At 39.2% G+C, this 14,489-nt stretch overlaps 1 protein-coding gene across 11 annotated transcripts in view; it reads right to left on the bottom strand.

Moving 5' to 3' along the window:
* DMD (dystrophin) overlaps positions 1-14,489 on the bottom strand; it is a 3,940,859-nt gene that overhangs the window by 2,064,819 nt on the left and 1,861,551 nt on the right. For all 11 annotated transcript variants that reach the window (XM_073664716.1, XM_073664719.1, XM_073664714.1 and 8 more), the window contains 2 exons: positions 5,107-5,277; positions 3,465-3,644 (listed from right to left, as the gene is read on the bottom strand). In XM_073664716.1, the coding sequence (XP_073520817.1) occupies positions 3,465-3,644; positions 5,107-5,277 (351 nt within the window). The remainder of the gene's footprint in view (positions 1-3,464; positions 3,645-5,106; positions 5,278-14,489) is intronic.

Raw genomic sequence — 14,489 nt, 5'->3', positions numbered from 1 at the left:
TACCAATGCACCTGCATTTTTTCAGAACCTTATTAATGACATCCTGAGACCTTTGATTGGTAAGAATGTGGTTGTGTATTTAGATGACATTTTGATTTATTTGCCAGATCTAGAGTCCCATTGGCAGAGTGTACGTGAAGTTTTGCAGTTATTGAATGATAATTCACTCTTTGCTAAGCAGGAGAAATGTGCGTTCGCTGTGCAGAAAATTAGTTTTTTGGGTTACATTGTCTCCAGCGAGGGCTTTGAGATGGACCCGGTGAAGGTTCAGGCTGTGCAGGAATGGCCTAGGCCTATTGGTTTGAAATCTATACAGAGATTTTTGGGTTTTGCCAATTATTACAGGAAATTCATTAAGAATTTTTCTGTAATTGTTAAGCCTCTAACCGGTCTCACCAGGAAAAGTGTGAATATGGTCCAGTGGACTACTGAGGCCATTGAAGTGTTTAAGTATCTTTAAGAGGGGTTCAGTTCTGCCCCTATCCTTATGCAGTCTGATGAGACAAAGCCTTTTTTGGTCGAGGTCGATGCTTCATCGGTGGGGGTCGGAGCAGTTTTGTCTCAGGAGAACAGGGATGGAGTACATCCTTGTGCCTTCTTTTCAAAAAAAATTTCGGAAACCGAACTGAATTATGATGTTGGAAATCGGGAGTTGCTGGCTATTAAACTCGCGTTTGAACATTGGTGTCATTTTTTGGAAGGCGCTAGATTTCCTATTCAGGTTTTCACATATGATAAGAATTTGATCTATCTGGATGCTGCCAAGTGCTTGAATGCCCGTCAATCTAGGTGGGCACTTTTATTTCTCGCATTCATTTTTCTGTTACCTATATCCCTGGTACTAAGAATGTTAAAGCCGATGATTTATCTCGCAGCTTCTCTCCTACGGTCGGTGCTGAGGAGGAGGAGAGCATTTTACAGAAAGGAGTTGTGGTGGCGGCATTGGACTCCATTTTGGAGAATGGGATTCTGAAAGCTCAACATGATGCTCCATCTAACTCTCCCCATGGGAGGTTGTTCGTGCCTAGAACCTTTAGGAGAGATTTGATTGTAGAGTGTCATGAATCTCGGTTGGCAGGTCATCCAGGAATTTCGGAGACTAAGAGACGGATCAGTCACAGCTTTTGGTGGCCTGGATGGCAGAAGGAAGTCATCAAGTGGGTGCGTCAATGTACGGTGTGTGCTAGGTCAAAGGTTTCACATACTCCTGCTGCGGGGTTGCTTTGCCCTCTGGAGGTTCTTAGTGCACCTTGGATGCATCTCACAATGGATTTTATTACTGATCTTCCTGTGTCCGAGGGTTTTACTGTCATCTGGGTGGTCGTGGACTGTTTTAGTTTGGTTCCATTCATTAAGTTGCCCGGCACCAAGACACTCGCTAAGGCGTTTGTTAAGGAGATTGTCAAGCTTCATGGCATTCCCACGGATATTGTTTCTGATAGAGGACCTCAGTTTGTGGCTCGCTTTTGGCGTGCTTTTTGTGACAGGTTGGGAGTACATTTGTCATTTTCGTCTGGGTATCATCCTGAGTCTAATGGACAGACTGAAAGAAAGAACCAGGATGTTGAACAGTTTTTGCGTTGTTTTGTGGAGGACAATCAAGAGGTGTGGTCTGAGTTTCTGTCTCTTGCATAATTTGCTCTTAACAATCATACATCCTCCTCTGCTGGGTGTTCTTCTTTTTTTTATTGGACTGGGAGACATCCGTCTTTTGGTTCGTTCTCCAAATTGGGGTTGGCGGTGTCGGAGGAGGAGAATTTTTCCGGTGATTTGGAGAGAGTTTGGACTAGTGTACGTTGCAACCTTCAAGAGGCTAACAAGAAGTCCAAGAAGTATTTTGACAGGAAACGTAAGGAGGTTTTGTTTACTGTGGGTGACATGGTTTGGTTGTCCTCAAAGAACCTGCGGTTGAGGATTCCCTCTAAAAAACTGGGTCCTAAGTTTGTGGGTCCATTTAAAGTGCTTCAGGTTGCTAACCCGTCTGCGGTTAGGTTGGATGTCCCTACTTCCTGGAAGATTAATCCTGTGTTTCATGTATCCTTGTTGAAAAGGCTGATGTACTGTTTCTGATAGAGAAGACGGCGAATATGAAATTTCTCGTATCTTGAATTCTAGATGGCATAGAGGGAGATTACAGTATCTTGTCTCCTGGAAGGGTTTCGGTCCCGAAGATAACTCCTGGGTAAGGGCAGATGATGTCTCTGATCCTAGGCTTGTTAGAGCTTTCCGCAGGAAGTTTCCGGATAGGCCTGGGCCTGGAGGATCCAGAGGATCCTCATAAAAGAGGGGGTACTGTTAGAACCCTCCTGTTTGTTTTTTCCATCTTGTGTTTTGCGGTCACGTGACCACCTGCCTTTAAATTCAAGGTCCGCCCTTTTGGCTGTGCTGGACTTCAGTGTTGTTTCACTGTTTCAGTTAGCTTGGTCCTTCTGGGACCTCTAGTACCTCTTTGTCAGTTTGTCTTTTTGTGTTCTGCAAAAACTTCTCTGTTTAGTAGGTGTCCCATTTTTGTTCCAGTCCTTAGTTCTTTTAGGGACCCCTCCCCTCTTGCTATAGGTCTTCGTTCAGACTCGCCGAGGACTAAGGCGGGTCTGTTCGCTAGGAACAGGCAGCCCGCTACATCGTAAGGATTCAGCTTAGTCTTACTGTAGGGACAGCTTTCCCCTATCTTTCCTTAGTAGATGTTGCAGATCATAACAATAAGTTGGCTTTATTAAATACATGACACATTACTCGTCTCAGAGCTGGATAATGTTACTTCTCACAGCGACACTGTCAATTTGTGTGCTGCAATAAATGGTCTGTCTGACCGCAAATGACTATGGAATAATTTTTGGATCATGTAATTTAAAAAAACATGAAAAGTCTGTCAGTGTGCTGTGTTATTACATGGGCTGTTGTTTATTACTGTTTCCCATTTGTTTCGAGCATGGTATCAATTTGCTAAAGAGCTTGAAAGGGGTTGGATATAGTCCTAGGAGACCTCATAGAGTTACGCACAATTTTTCAGTGCAAAAGGGAAGATTTGTAGTATTGTAATTCATGGTGAATCAATTCAATGCAATCAAATTTGTGGGAAAAACTCACCAAACCCTTCAATTCAAAAGATTTAATTAGTTCTAAGATATATAAAAACACACTGGACTGGGAAGTCTTTCCTTTTTTGAAAATATTCTGGCTTGGTTAAACATTTATATATATATGTATATATATATATATATATATATATGTATATATATATAAATACTATTAAGGGAATTTCTGCAAAAGACTATTTTATTTGTCAAACTGAAAAGATCAGAATATAATACTATAAAAAATATATAAAAATGATGTCAGTGGTATGCTACTTACTACAATCTCTGTGAGAAAAAGTCTAACATTTAGTTTATTGCATACAAATACATGAGCCACCCATGTCTATTTCTGTATAACACTTTGCTATTCTACCAGCTTGTTCTTACCATCAGTAGGCGGAACCATTCTTCTGCTCTTGATGTTACTGCCAGCCAGTTGCTATTTAGCAGACTAAGTTTATCATCCACAAGATTGCCTTTTTCTCCTAGTATGGCTTTGAGGGAATCTCCTAAATCCCGGATATTTTTCAGTTGCTGCTGCCGCTTTTCCATCTCTTTCTGTGTTGTCTGTCAGAAAATAGACAAGGTCATGACATTCTTGCTATTGAATAGAAATATATAGATAAGCTATACCTTTTCTTTGCTTATCAATATTTGTACATGTTTTGTGCACCATTATTAATCATTTTCTAATAGGATTGTCATTGCACAGCACTTACTGTCCTTATCAACTAGGTGTCTATTAATCATGTTTCCTTAATTTAATCTGTCTGTCTTTCTCCATTAATATTAGCCATAGTCATGAGTTAGAACATTTATGTAGAGTGCTCTTGTACAAGACTAAAATGACTAAATAGCAGGTCTTATCACCCCACCCTTCATTTTATTCCAACATCCCTATTGTATTCTGGGATGCAGAACATTTTTTTCTGAATATAGTACTAAATCTAAGTTCTTTATCTATATTTGGTGAAAAGGGTGCAATCACAGTTTATTTACAAAGGGGTATAAGCCCTATTAGCAGCATGACTATATGGGGTGCAAAGTTTTGTTGATCCAGGGCCCTGATGCCTGAGAGGTTTCAAAATGTACCTATTCCTTATACGAGGCAAGAATTATTTAAGACTTATGATTAGGGATGAGTGGACCCTTGCAAGTTCACATTATTTTATTCCAAAGTTCGGTTCGGATACCAGAGCTATACCCGCACTTGAACCAGAACCCCATTGAAAACAAAGCAGAGCCAAACTTTAGGTCTGGATAAGAAATAAAAATCTTTCTCTGCAACGGACTTCCCCCCGATACTCCAAACATTGCAATGGACTTCCGGGGAAAGTCCCTGTTTGGCGTTTAGCTCCTGACACTTAGTGTCGGGTACGAACGCCGAACTCTTAAGTTCTGGTTTGCTCATCTCTACTCATGATAGTTGGGGACAGTATGGCAGATTTTGAGGACCAGGAACTTTAAGTTATACCCCAGGATTTACAGCACTATTGTTTAATTTTATTGATATTTTGGCAGAATTCATATTCATATATCGAAAATGGAAGAATATGCAATTTGTTCCTTCATATGTTACATTTGTCCTCTATACTATTAGTTCCTGGTATTAATCACAGATTTAGGAAGACTTCTCTGCAGGGCATATAAGTAAGTGAAAATTAGAAAAAATATTGGACAGCAATGGGGTGTTACTTAATAGGATTGATTTAAAAGTCAAAAACTAACAATTAGAATCTGCTGCACTTTGCTGTATTTTAAAACACAAATATTTCTTATTGCCCTTTGATTTTTAAAGATATTTTTTAAAGTAATCTTTATTATTTTTAAAGTGATTGTGTACCTTTTGGTTCTTCTGTTTCTTATTATACAAACTAAACTCTTAAAAATTGCTTTCAACCATAAACATTTATTGTGGATTAAAAAAAGCCTCGTAAGTATTATCATTATAGACAAATAGTCCAGTTTTTACAAATCACCTTTTGGTCTATATTATTATATTGTCAGTTGGCATTTATACCAGACTCACCTTACTCCAGGCAATCTCTTTCTCTAAATTGGTTGGCATACCCTCATCAGACGATCTCTTTGTTACTTCAGTGTCTATCATTGCCAGCCATTCAGTCAAGTTACTCATCTCTTTTCTTAGCTTTCTTGAAAGTTTCAAGCATTTCTCTAGAACCTGCTTTCCCTCAGTTACCTTATTAAAATAAAAATTGCAGAAATACCTTGTAAATTGCATATAATAATGCTTACTACATATACACTTGCACAAACCACAATGACTAAAAGTGTCGGTATGTCTTGTTGACAATGATCATTAATAATTGACTGTCAAAATAAGTAGACCAACAGGAAAAAATGAAAATGATCTTGACATATTAAAAGGTACATTAGTAAAAAAAAATGTCCCCCAATTACAACCTCTCAGCAATCTATCTATGTGGTCCAGAAGGAAGTAAATAAAAACTCATGGAGATGAAGAACCTTATTGAAAACCATATGTATCAATTTTCAGCTTGGCTGAGAATTTATATGTTTTCTTTGGGGATAGGTGAGTAAGCCGCTGCCAAATACTTCAGTAGATTATACTGGTGGAGCACAAAGAGAAACGGGTTTTGCATTCAAACTTTCTGAACATTATCTTCCCCAACACCATCTGTCCGGGAAAGAGTTGAAAAGCCCCCCTAGAACATAGAAGGCTGAGTGATCCTGCTGCAAGTGGTAGATTTGGCTGGTTATGATTGGTATATGTTGTAGAGATATAATGCATAGCATTAGCATTTATTATGCTTACTTAAACAGGGCCTTCATATTCCACCGCCCCTTACAGACATCATCACTGTCCCCGTTGAGGCTCACAATCTAAATTCCCTATCAGTATGTCTTTGGAGTGTGGCAGGAAACCAGTGTACCCAAAGGAAACCCACACAAACACGGGGAAGACATACAAACTCCTTGAAGATGTTGTCTTTGGTGTGATTCAAACCCAGAACCCCAGCACTGCAAAGTAACAGTGCTATCCACTGAGCGACCCTGCTACCCATAATCACATCAACAGCATAAAGTCAGTATAACTCTACCATAGTAGGTAGCATAGAATTGGGAATCGGAGTCAGGAATCGAAGTAGGACAATAAGAATACATAAGACCCATGCTAATCAGTGAGATGACTTGTTGAGATAAAACAATATACCACCATTCATTGGTGGCATATGTGTGTTATAAAACTAAGCCATAAAACCTTTTACTAGTTTTGGCTAACCAATGGTAGGGTGGAACACTCATGCACTGCTGTAGGGTGCAGCTTGTGTTTCAAATTTCTGCAAATCTGTGTAACATTTTTATGAATTTGATGAACAAAAAAAACTGTCAATGAAAACTTGTTGCCAAATGACGCTATAATAGATGCTTCATTGTATTATCTCTGCTTTGAACAATTCGGCTCTTCCAAAATTTAAAATAATTAACAAATTTTCCATTTAGCGAACAAAAAAAAATGCAAGCCATGTGTATAATTTAGCCTGCAATGTTAAAAGAAAGCCTAATTGAAAATAATGAGTTATTATACACTTTACATTAGCATTGCATATTATGTGTCCGTAACAAATGCTGCTTTCTAAACTCTCTCCAGAGGGAGTGGTGTTTTATTGAAGGCAATTATAAAGTCAAAGTTCTAAGTTCAAAATATGCAAGATTTGTGTATCATTAATTTATTTCTACAATTAGACTGGATTCCGCTTTTGCATTTTGCTAAGATAAACATTGCAGTTTAATTCCCACAAAACTAAAATAGATTCTGCATCTCACCATTAAGTCTTGGTATAGAAGAATTGAAAGGCTGCCATCTACAGCACAGATATTTTTGGAACTGTGACAGCTTGGTTATCATTCTTGCTTTTGTACTGTGTGCCATCTTTTTTTATACCAGGTAATGATAATGATACAGGGAAACAAACAAAATTGTATGGAAAATAAAGGGTGCCCCTATTTCTTTCCCCTGTTTACTGATGCCCTAGGTGAGGAGCATGCACACAAAATATATGCAGCTAACACAATGGCTAGAAATCAAAGTCAACTTAAACCATGTATTGATTCTTCCAGCTAGGGCCAATGAATGCTACTAATGGATTTCCTATATGTACTTTGTGTCTTGAATTGCTCTGTAGAATAATGGTCATACAGTAAATCTACATAAAGGCTTGATACTGTATAGTACAATTTGCATAAATTGTTGGCTTATAAAGGAAAAAAAAACAGACTACAGTCTGTAGCAGAGGTGCAAGCTCATTTCCAGGAAGATACTTTCCAAACTTTTCAGTCAGGCATTCAATATCTACAACATGTATTATTATCAGAAAGAAATAGGGTAACTTGGGAATGAAGTGGGTGCATATACATTGTGCAGGATACACTATGACATAATGGGTGGTAAAGCACTCTCAATTTCCCTTCTTTTTTCTTACACCTGTTTTTACTGGTAGAGAATATAGGGGTCATTTTAGAACTCACTCACTAGTAATTTTTCTTTCACAGGATACTTTCTACACAGACTTTTGAATAGTAGGAGCTACTGTTCTATTCTTCGCTACAGAATGTCTAGCTACAAAAAGTCTTAGTCCAACTTTATCTTTTGTATGGCACTGTATAAAAAAGTAAGTCAGCCGCATTACATTGTAAAGTTTGAAAAGCACTGGAATTTCCTAATGACATACTCATTGTTTTTATAAATATCCAGAATTTCTAGAGATTTTGGATAATTCACACAATAAACTCCAGTACAAACTGATGGTATACCTCTATTCATACTTAACATTAGCGCCATGGATCCCACTTATAAAACATCTATGACAGTCATGCTACATCAGTTTTCAGGAGTATACTGTTACAAATCCATCAACTCAAAGAAGGCTTCCACAGTAAGGCTTCATTCACACATCCGTGTAACACATCCAAGTGCTGTCCATTTTTTCTAGTGTGCAGCACACAAACCCATATTGTTTAATTGATCTATACACACATTTGCTTTTAAAATGGATCCATGTGTCCAGTCTGAAATTCAGAGCATGTCTATTCTCATTCGTTTTGCAAATCAGACTTAGCCATTAAAGTCTAAGTGGAACCGCATAACATGAATGAAAAATGGAAGACATCCTTTTCATTGAGTTTTACATCCATAGTTCATACAATTTTTACTGATCTAATGTTAAAAATCAATGCATAAATAAAAGTTCAGACAGACTATCTAGTTCAGTTTTTAAAAAAAGATAGGAAAAAAACAAGATGCAACTAGGATGCATAGCAGAGGCAATATTGAATGGTCTACTTTACACCGATGAATAAATAAACACAAATGTATAAATGTAGCCTACGACCCTACACTAGCCACTCTGCTTAGCAGGGTCCAACAACTGTCAGGTTTTCACCTTTTATCCCTACACAGGAATCTGACCTTCTCTACAGAAGCCCCTAATTTCCATCTGTGGAGTAACTGCTGACCGGTGAAGCGAGCTAAGAGAAATATGTAACAAGGTATATCCGTTACAGAGAAACAGGCACAAGAATAAAATCAGGCTCAAATACGTGTACAGGATAAGGTAGTTAAAGTTCAGGAGGTCAATTAGAGGCAATAAGAATCCGTACACTTAAGAGGTATCAGGCAGTCCAAGTATCATTAATGGCAGGGCAAGGATGGATCACAGAACTAAAGTCCAAATTACCCACCAGAGTAGCATTCAAAAGCGTATATAAAGCGTATACAAAAGATGGCACAGGTGAGAGCGATATTGCATTTATAAAAGCAATAGGAGCAGGCTGGGCCTGTTTTAGACAAAGTGGAGCCTTAACTGCCAACATATTGCACTATCAAAAAGAAACATTTAGGTTTCATATACATGAGCTGAGTTAAGACCTTTAAAAAAACAATATTTAAGCCATTCTACATTTGTTTACCGTTCTCTTTACACGCTGGCTTGTAAAAAATGATGTGCATTGAACAATCACTAGTAGATCAATCTGTCCTTATACAGTATTATGTTATTTGCAGCACATCTGCAGTTTGCGCTGGGCGATGAGCTGCTGAGAACAATGATTTTTGTTTAGGTATAAATTATCACCCAATGAATGAGCATCATTTTGCGTGTTCATTAGTTGATTGCCGAAACATTTACACATATGAACTCTCGTTTGAGCAGCCAATATTTATAAATGTTGATGCTACACAACACACACACAGTATGTGAAACAAACATTGTGTGTTACACACACATATACACACATTGCATGTTATACATAGCACACATATGTATACACAGAGCACATACAAACAGACATATGTTTATACAGAGCACATACATACAGATATATGTGTATACACAGAGCAGTTATAAGCACATGTATACACAGAGAACATAAATATAGACATATGTACAGTACAGACCAAAAGTTTGGACACACCTTCTCATTTAAAGATTTTTCTGTATTTTCATGACTTTGAAAATTGTACATTCACACTGAAGGCATCAAAACTATGAATTAACACATGTGGAATTATATACTTAACAAAAAAGTGTGAAACAACTGAAAATATGTCTTATATTCTAGGTTCTTCAAAGTAGCCACCTTTTGCTTTGATGACTGCTTTGCACACTCTTGGCATTCTATTGATGAGCTTCAAGAGGTAGTCACCGGAAATGGTTTTCACTTCACAGGTGTGCCCTGTCAGGTTTAATAAGTGGAATTTCTTGCCTTATAAAAGGGGTTGGGACCATCAGTTGTGTTGTGCAGAAGTCAAGTGGATACACAGCTGATAGTCCTACTGAATAGACTGTTTGAATTTGTATTACAGCAAGAAAAAAGCAGCTAAGTAAAGAAAAACGAGTGGCCATCATTATTTTAAGAAATGAAGGTCAGTCAGTCTGAAAAATTGGGTAAACTTTAAAAGTATCCTAAAGTGCAGTTGCAAAAATCATCAAGTGCTACAAAGAAACTGGCTCACATGAGGACCGCCCCAGGAAAGGAAGACAAAGAGTCACCTCTGCTTTTGAGGATAAGTTTATCCGAGTCATCAGCCTCAGAAATCGCAGGTTAACAGCAGCTCAGATTAGAGACCAGATCAATGCCACACAGAGTTCTAGCAGCAGACACATCTCTGCAACAACTGTTAAGAGGAGACTTTGTGCAGCAGGCCTTCATGGTAAAATAGCTGCTAGGAAACCACTGCTAAGGACAGGCAACAAGCAGAAGAGACTTGTTTGGGCTAAAGAATACAAGGAATGGACATTAGACCAGTGGAAATGTGTGCTTTGGTCTGATGAGTCCAAATTTGAGATCTTTGGTTCCAACCACCGTGTCTTTGTGCGACACAGAAAAGGTGAACGGATGGACTCTACATGCCTGGTTCCCACCGTGAAGCATGGAGAAGGAGGTTTGATGGTGTGGGGGTGCTTTGCTGGTGACACTGTTGGGGATTTATTCAAAATTGAAGACATACTGAATCAGCATGGCTACCACAGCATCTTGCAGTGGCATGCTATTCCATCCGGTTTGCGTTTAGTTGGACCATAATTTATTTTTCAACAGGACAATGACCCCAAACACACCTCCAGGCTGTGTAAGGGCTATTTGACCAAGAGGGGGAGTGATGGGGTGCTATGCCAGATGACCTGGCCTCCACAGTCACCAGACCTGAACCCAATCGTGATGGTTTGGGGTGAGCTGGACCGCAGAGTGAAGGCAAAAGGTCCAACAAGTTCTAAGCATCTCTGGAAACTCCTTCAAGATTGTTGGAAGACCATTTCTGGTGACTACCTCTTGAAGCTCATCAAGAGAATGGCAAAAGTGTGCAAAGCAGTCATCAAAGCAAAAGGTGGCTACTTTGAAGAACCTAGAATATAAGACATATTTTCAGTTGTTTCACACATTTTTGTTAAGTATTTAATTCCACATGTGTTAATCATAGTTTTGATGCCTTCAGTGTGAATGTACAATTGTAATAGTCATGAAAATGCAGAAAAATCTTTAAATTAGAAGGTGTGTCCAAACTTTTGGTCTGTACTGTACATACAAACACAAATATATTTAGAGAACACACACACACTATACAGAACTTACCAGTCTGCCTCCTCTTCAGTTCTTCTAGATGCTGCAGAGTATAGGACCTGTAGTGACATCACTGTCACATTACCATGATGTCACCAAAGGTCCTGATGTACTCTCAATATCGGAAACTACACTGTTAATGCATAACTGTTATTGTTAATGTAGTTCCTGCTGTAAATGCTGGAGGCCCGTCAGGGGGTTGGGACCCTGGGCTATTGAACAGTTTTTCACCCTAAAGCCAACCCTGAGAAAAGATACTAGCAACCAAACATGTCTGCAGATGGATCCAATTTTTGTTATTAGCCAGTCAAACAAACTAAATCACCTAATAAGGCATGCTATCATAGCTTTTGGGCATTTGCAAAAATGTAGCGCTTAAACCATACGATTAACACATGGTGCAGCTTCTTAGGGTACAGTTTTGCACATTTTTTCTTAGCCGCCATAGATCAATGTATACCTTTTGGATATGTGGTCCATTTCTTTCTCTACTGCTATGTCCAGACTTAAAGTTGTTTCCCATACGTTGATCTACAGGTGAATTCATACATGACACCTGAAAAAATCTGAATCTAACCCAAGACTTAAGCATGAGATTCTGGATGCTACTTATTTAATATGCAACGCATCAAGCGTCTGAGTGAGTTTTGCTCCTATTCATTATATTCTAAAAATTAAACAAAATGTCTTATTTCAATTGGCATTAAATAAAAAAAAGCTGAAGCAATTTGGAAGCTTAATTAAGAATTACTCCCTAGTCATCTTTTTAAATTAGCGTATAGTCTCCAACCTGGATGGTTTCTCAATTTATAGCACAATACTCCTGTATCAGGGCACATAGCATGACAAAGACCTTTGTTGGTTGCAGATAAAAATGACTTAACACTAATACTAAATTCACGGGGAGTCCTGCAGTCGGCATTAAAACAGATTAAAATAATGTATGCTGTGACATTTCTGAATCTTATGTGCAATAGACTGAGGATAGTGTAGGTAGAAGTGGTAATGGACAAACACCCTGCTGGCAAGCCTGAAGCAATATTTTAATCAGACGCGCATTCTGGAATTTTAACAATCTGCATTACTTCTACTATGTTGTATCCATAGTTGATAAGTGTAACATGTTTACATTTTTATCTTTGTGTACAAGCCTGACATATGACCGTAGCAAAAGTATTTTACTTGTTGTGAAGAATAGCAATCATAATGGACACCTACTTAACGCTTAAAGAGGATATTATGTCAAGAAAAGTTTTTGCTACCCACTTTCGAATGTAGCAGAACTGAGCTAGTCTATGCAGTAGACCTAATCTTTCATTCCGCTTTATGTGATGTCTGTGGATTTCCATAACACATTCGATTGTAATGCGCAATAGAAACAGTTCAGTTCAGCTCTGCTGAATTTGAACGTAGTATGATTTGACTTTATTCAGCTGTTTACAAAAAATGATAAAAATCTACATAGTTTCAACATCTTAATCTTTGTCAGTCTAAAGGTTAAGTCACTCAGGTGGATTATACAATATTTGCTGAAAAAATGAAATATCTTTCCCTGCACCATTGCCTATATACATATTTATGCTGTAAGTCAAACAATGCAGAAAATCGAGGGAGTGAACAACCTTTCCAATACAAAGAATTTTCACATTAGCAATATGATGAGGAGAGGATTTCCTGTTCCAGGGACTGACAATCTTATCAGGTATAATAAAGGGAATAAAGAAATCCTAGACAAAACAGTTGTTCAAATCTGCTAATTCTTATGGAGTTTCTGTTACCAGGACAATGATCTAGCACACTCTGCAGAAGAAACAACAGATTAACTTCAAGCAGAGATTGTAGATATCAATGAGTGACCAGGTACTTACCACACTTCAAGTGAACATGGTCACTACTCTTATACTGCTGTGATGTGTGTATTAGTAGTTATATGGTGATAGTTGTCAGTGTTGGCCTGAACAAATTTGATTGAAATTGCCTTTAGAAGTAGAGACTTAAAATGAACCTGTCAGCGCGACTTTGTAATATAAAGTAAAGAAATGGCTGTAATGGCACTGTAATACTGATTGCATCGATACCTTTGGTGAAGAAATCCTTTTTATTGTTTTTCTTTAATCACCATTTGAAGCTTTCTGCTAATTAGATTTCAGTGCACAGGGGCCGGACTGTACAGGGGGTCTTCTCCTCCCTGTCTGTGATTTTTTAGCCCCTCTGCCTTCCTCTAGTCTGTGAAAGGTCTGCCTCTTGACATCTCAGCAGTGACCTGTCATTCACAGACTGGAGGCAGCAGAGGGGCAGGGAAATCACAGACAGGGTGGAGAAGACCCCCTGTACAGTCCGGCACCTGTGCACCAAAATCTAATTAGCAGAAAACTTCAAATGGTGATTAAAGAACAACAAAGCTCGTTAATTCACCAAAATTATCAATTTAATCAGTATAATACCACTGTAAGAAGGAACACTTGCCTAGAGACAGGTGCAGAGCTCCGGCGCTGGAACTGCCAGGGTCCTGCCCAGTGTTGCTAGGGGACGGGATTAAGAGTGCACGGGGGACTTCCTGGACAGTGCTGGGGGACAGAGGAAAGGGACAGAAGAGAGGAAGTCAGGTGTCTGGGCTCGCGCAAAAGAGAAAGTTGGTTGTGGAGGGCAGACCGGCAGTTGGGGAGAAACAGTCTGTCCTGCCGACAACGAGAGAGAGACGTGCTGTTGTGTCCTCGGTGAAATAGAGATGTGCTGACCTGTCTGCGGTGACGGACGAATGGGTGACACAGCTTGCCGCAAAACAAGGGGCGTGTGGTCTGTACCGGGCCTACAGAAAGTGATCTTTCAGTTATCTGCATCACCACAGTTTTCCAGACATCTGACAGTGACCTACGGGTGAGGACACAACCGGGATTGTAACGCAGTTTGTTGTACGCCGGAGGAGCTTGCTATGGCTCTTAAAGGAGGCGTGACCGCTGTTGTGTGGTCAAAAGGACTGGGGGCCCAGTGGGTGAGACCCGAGACTGCCCACTGCCGCCAGAAGACAGACACCCTCCAGAGTGAATGTCTGAAGACGGACGTAGTTATCGCTAAAGGAAAGATAAGTGCAAGCCTCCAGTAATCTACCTTCTCTTATTCAGCCTGAACTTTTTCTGACTGCGCCATATTGTTCATCCTTTCCGTGTTATAGTTAAACCACAATCGTTTATTGTCCGATTTTACTGTTTTATTGTTGTGTTACTTGAATTAAACCTCTGCCATACTCTCTGCATGCTGTGTGCGGCATCCGAGCCTTTTAACATTTGGCGTAGTCGGCAAGATGTCGTCCCC

Source organism: Phyllobates terribilis, unplaced genomic scaffold, assembly GCF_046119375.1.
Source record: "Phyllobates terribilis strain yellow unplaced genomic scaffold, ASM4611937v1 Scaffold_2__4_contigs__length_985480577, whole genome shotgun sequence".
In the NCBI taxonomy this organism is placed as follows: domain Eukaryota; kingdom Metazoa; phylum Chordata; class Amphibia; order Anura; family Dendrobatidae; genus Phyllobates; species Phyllobates terribilis.
Note: the sequence above shows the minus strand (reverse complement) of the source record. Positions and strands in the feature narration are given on the sequence as shown.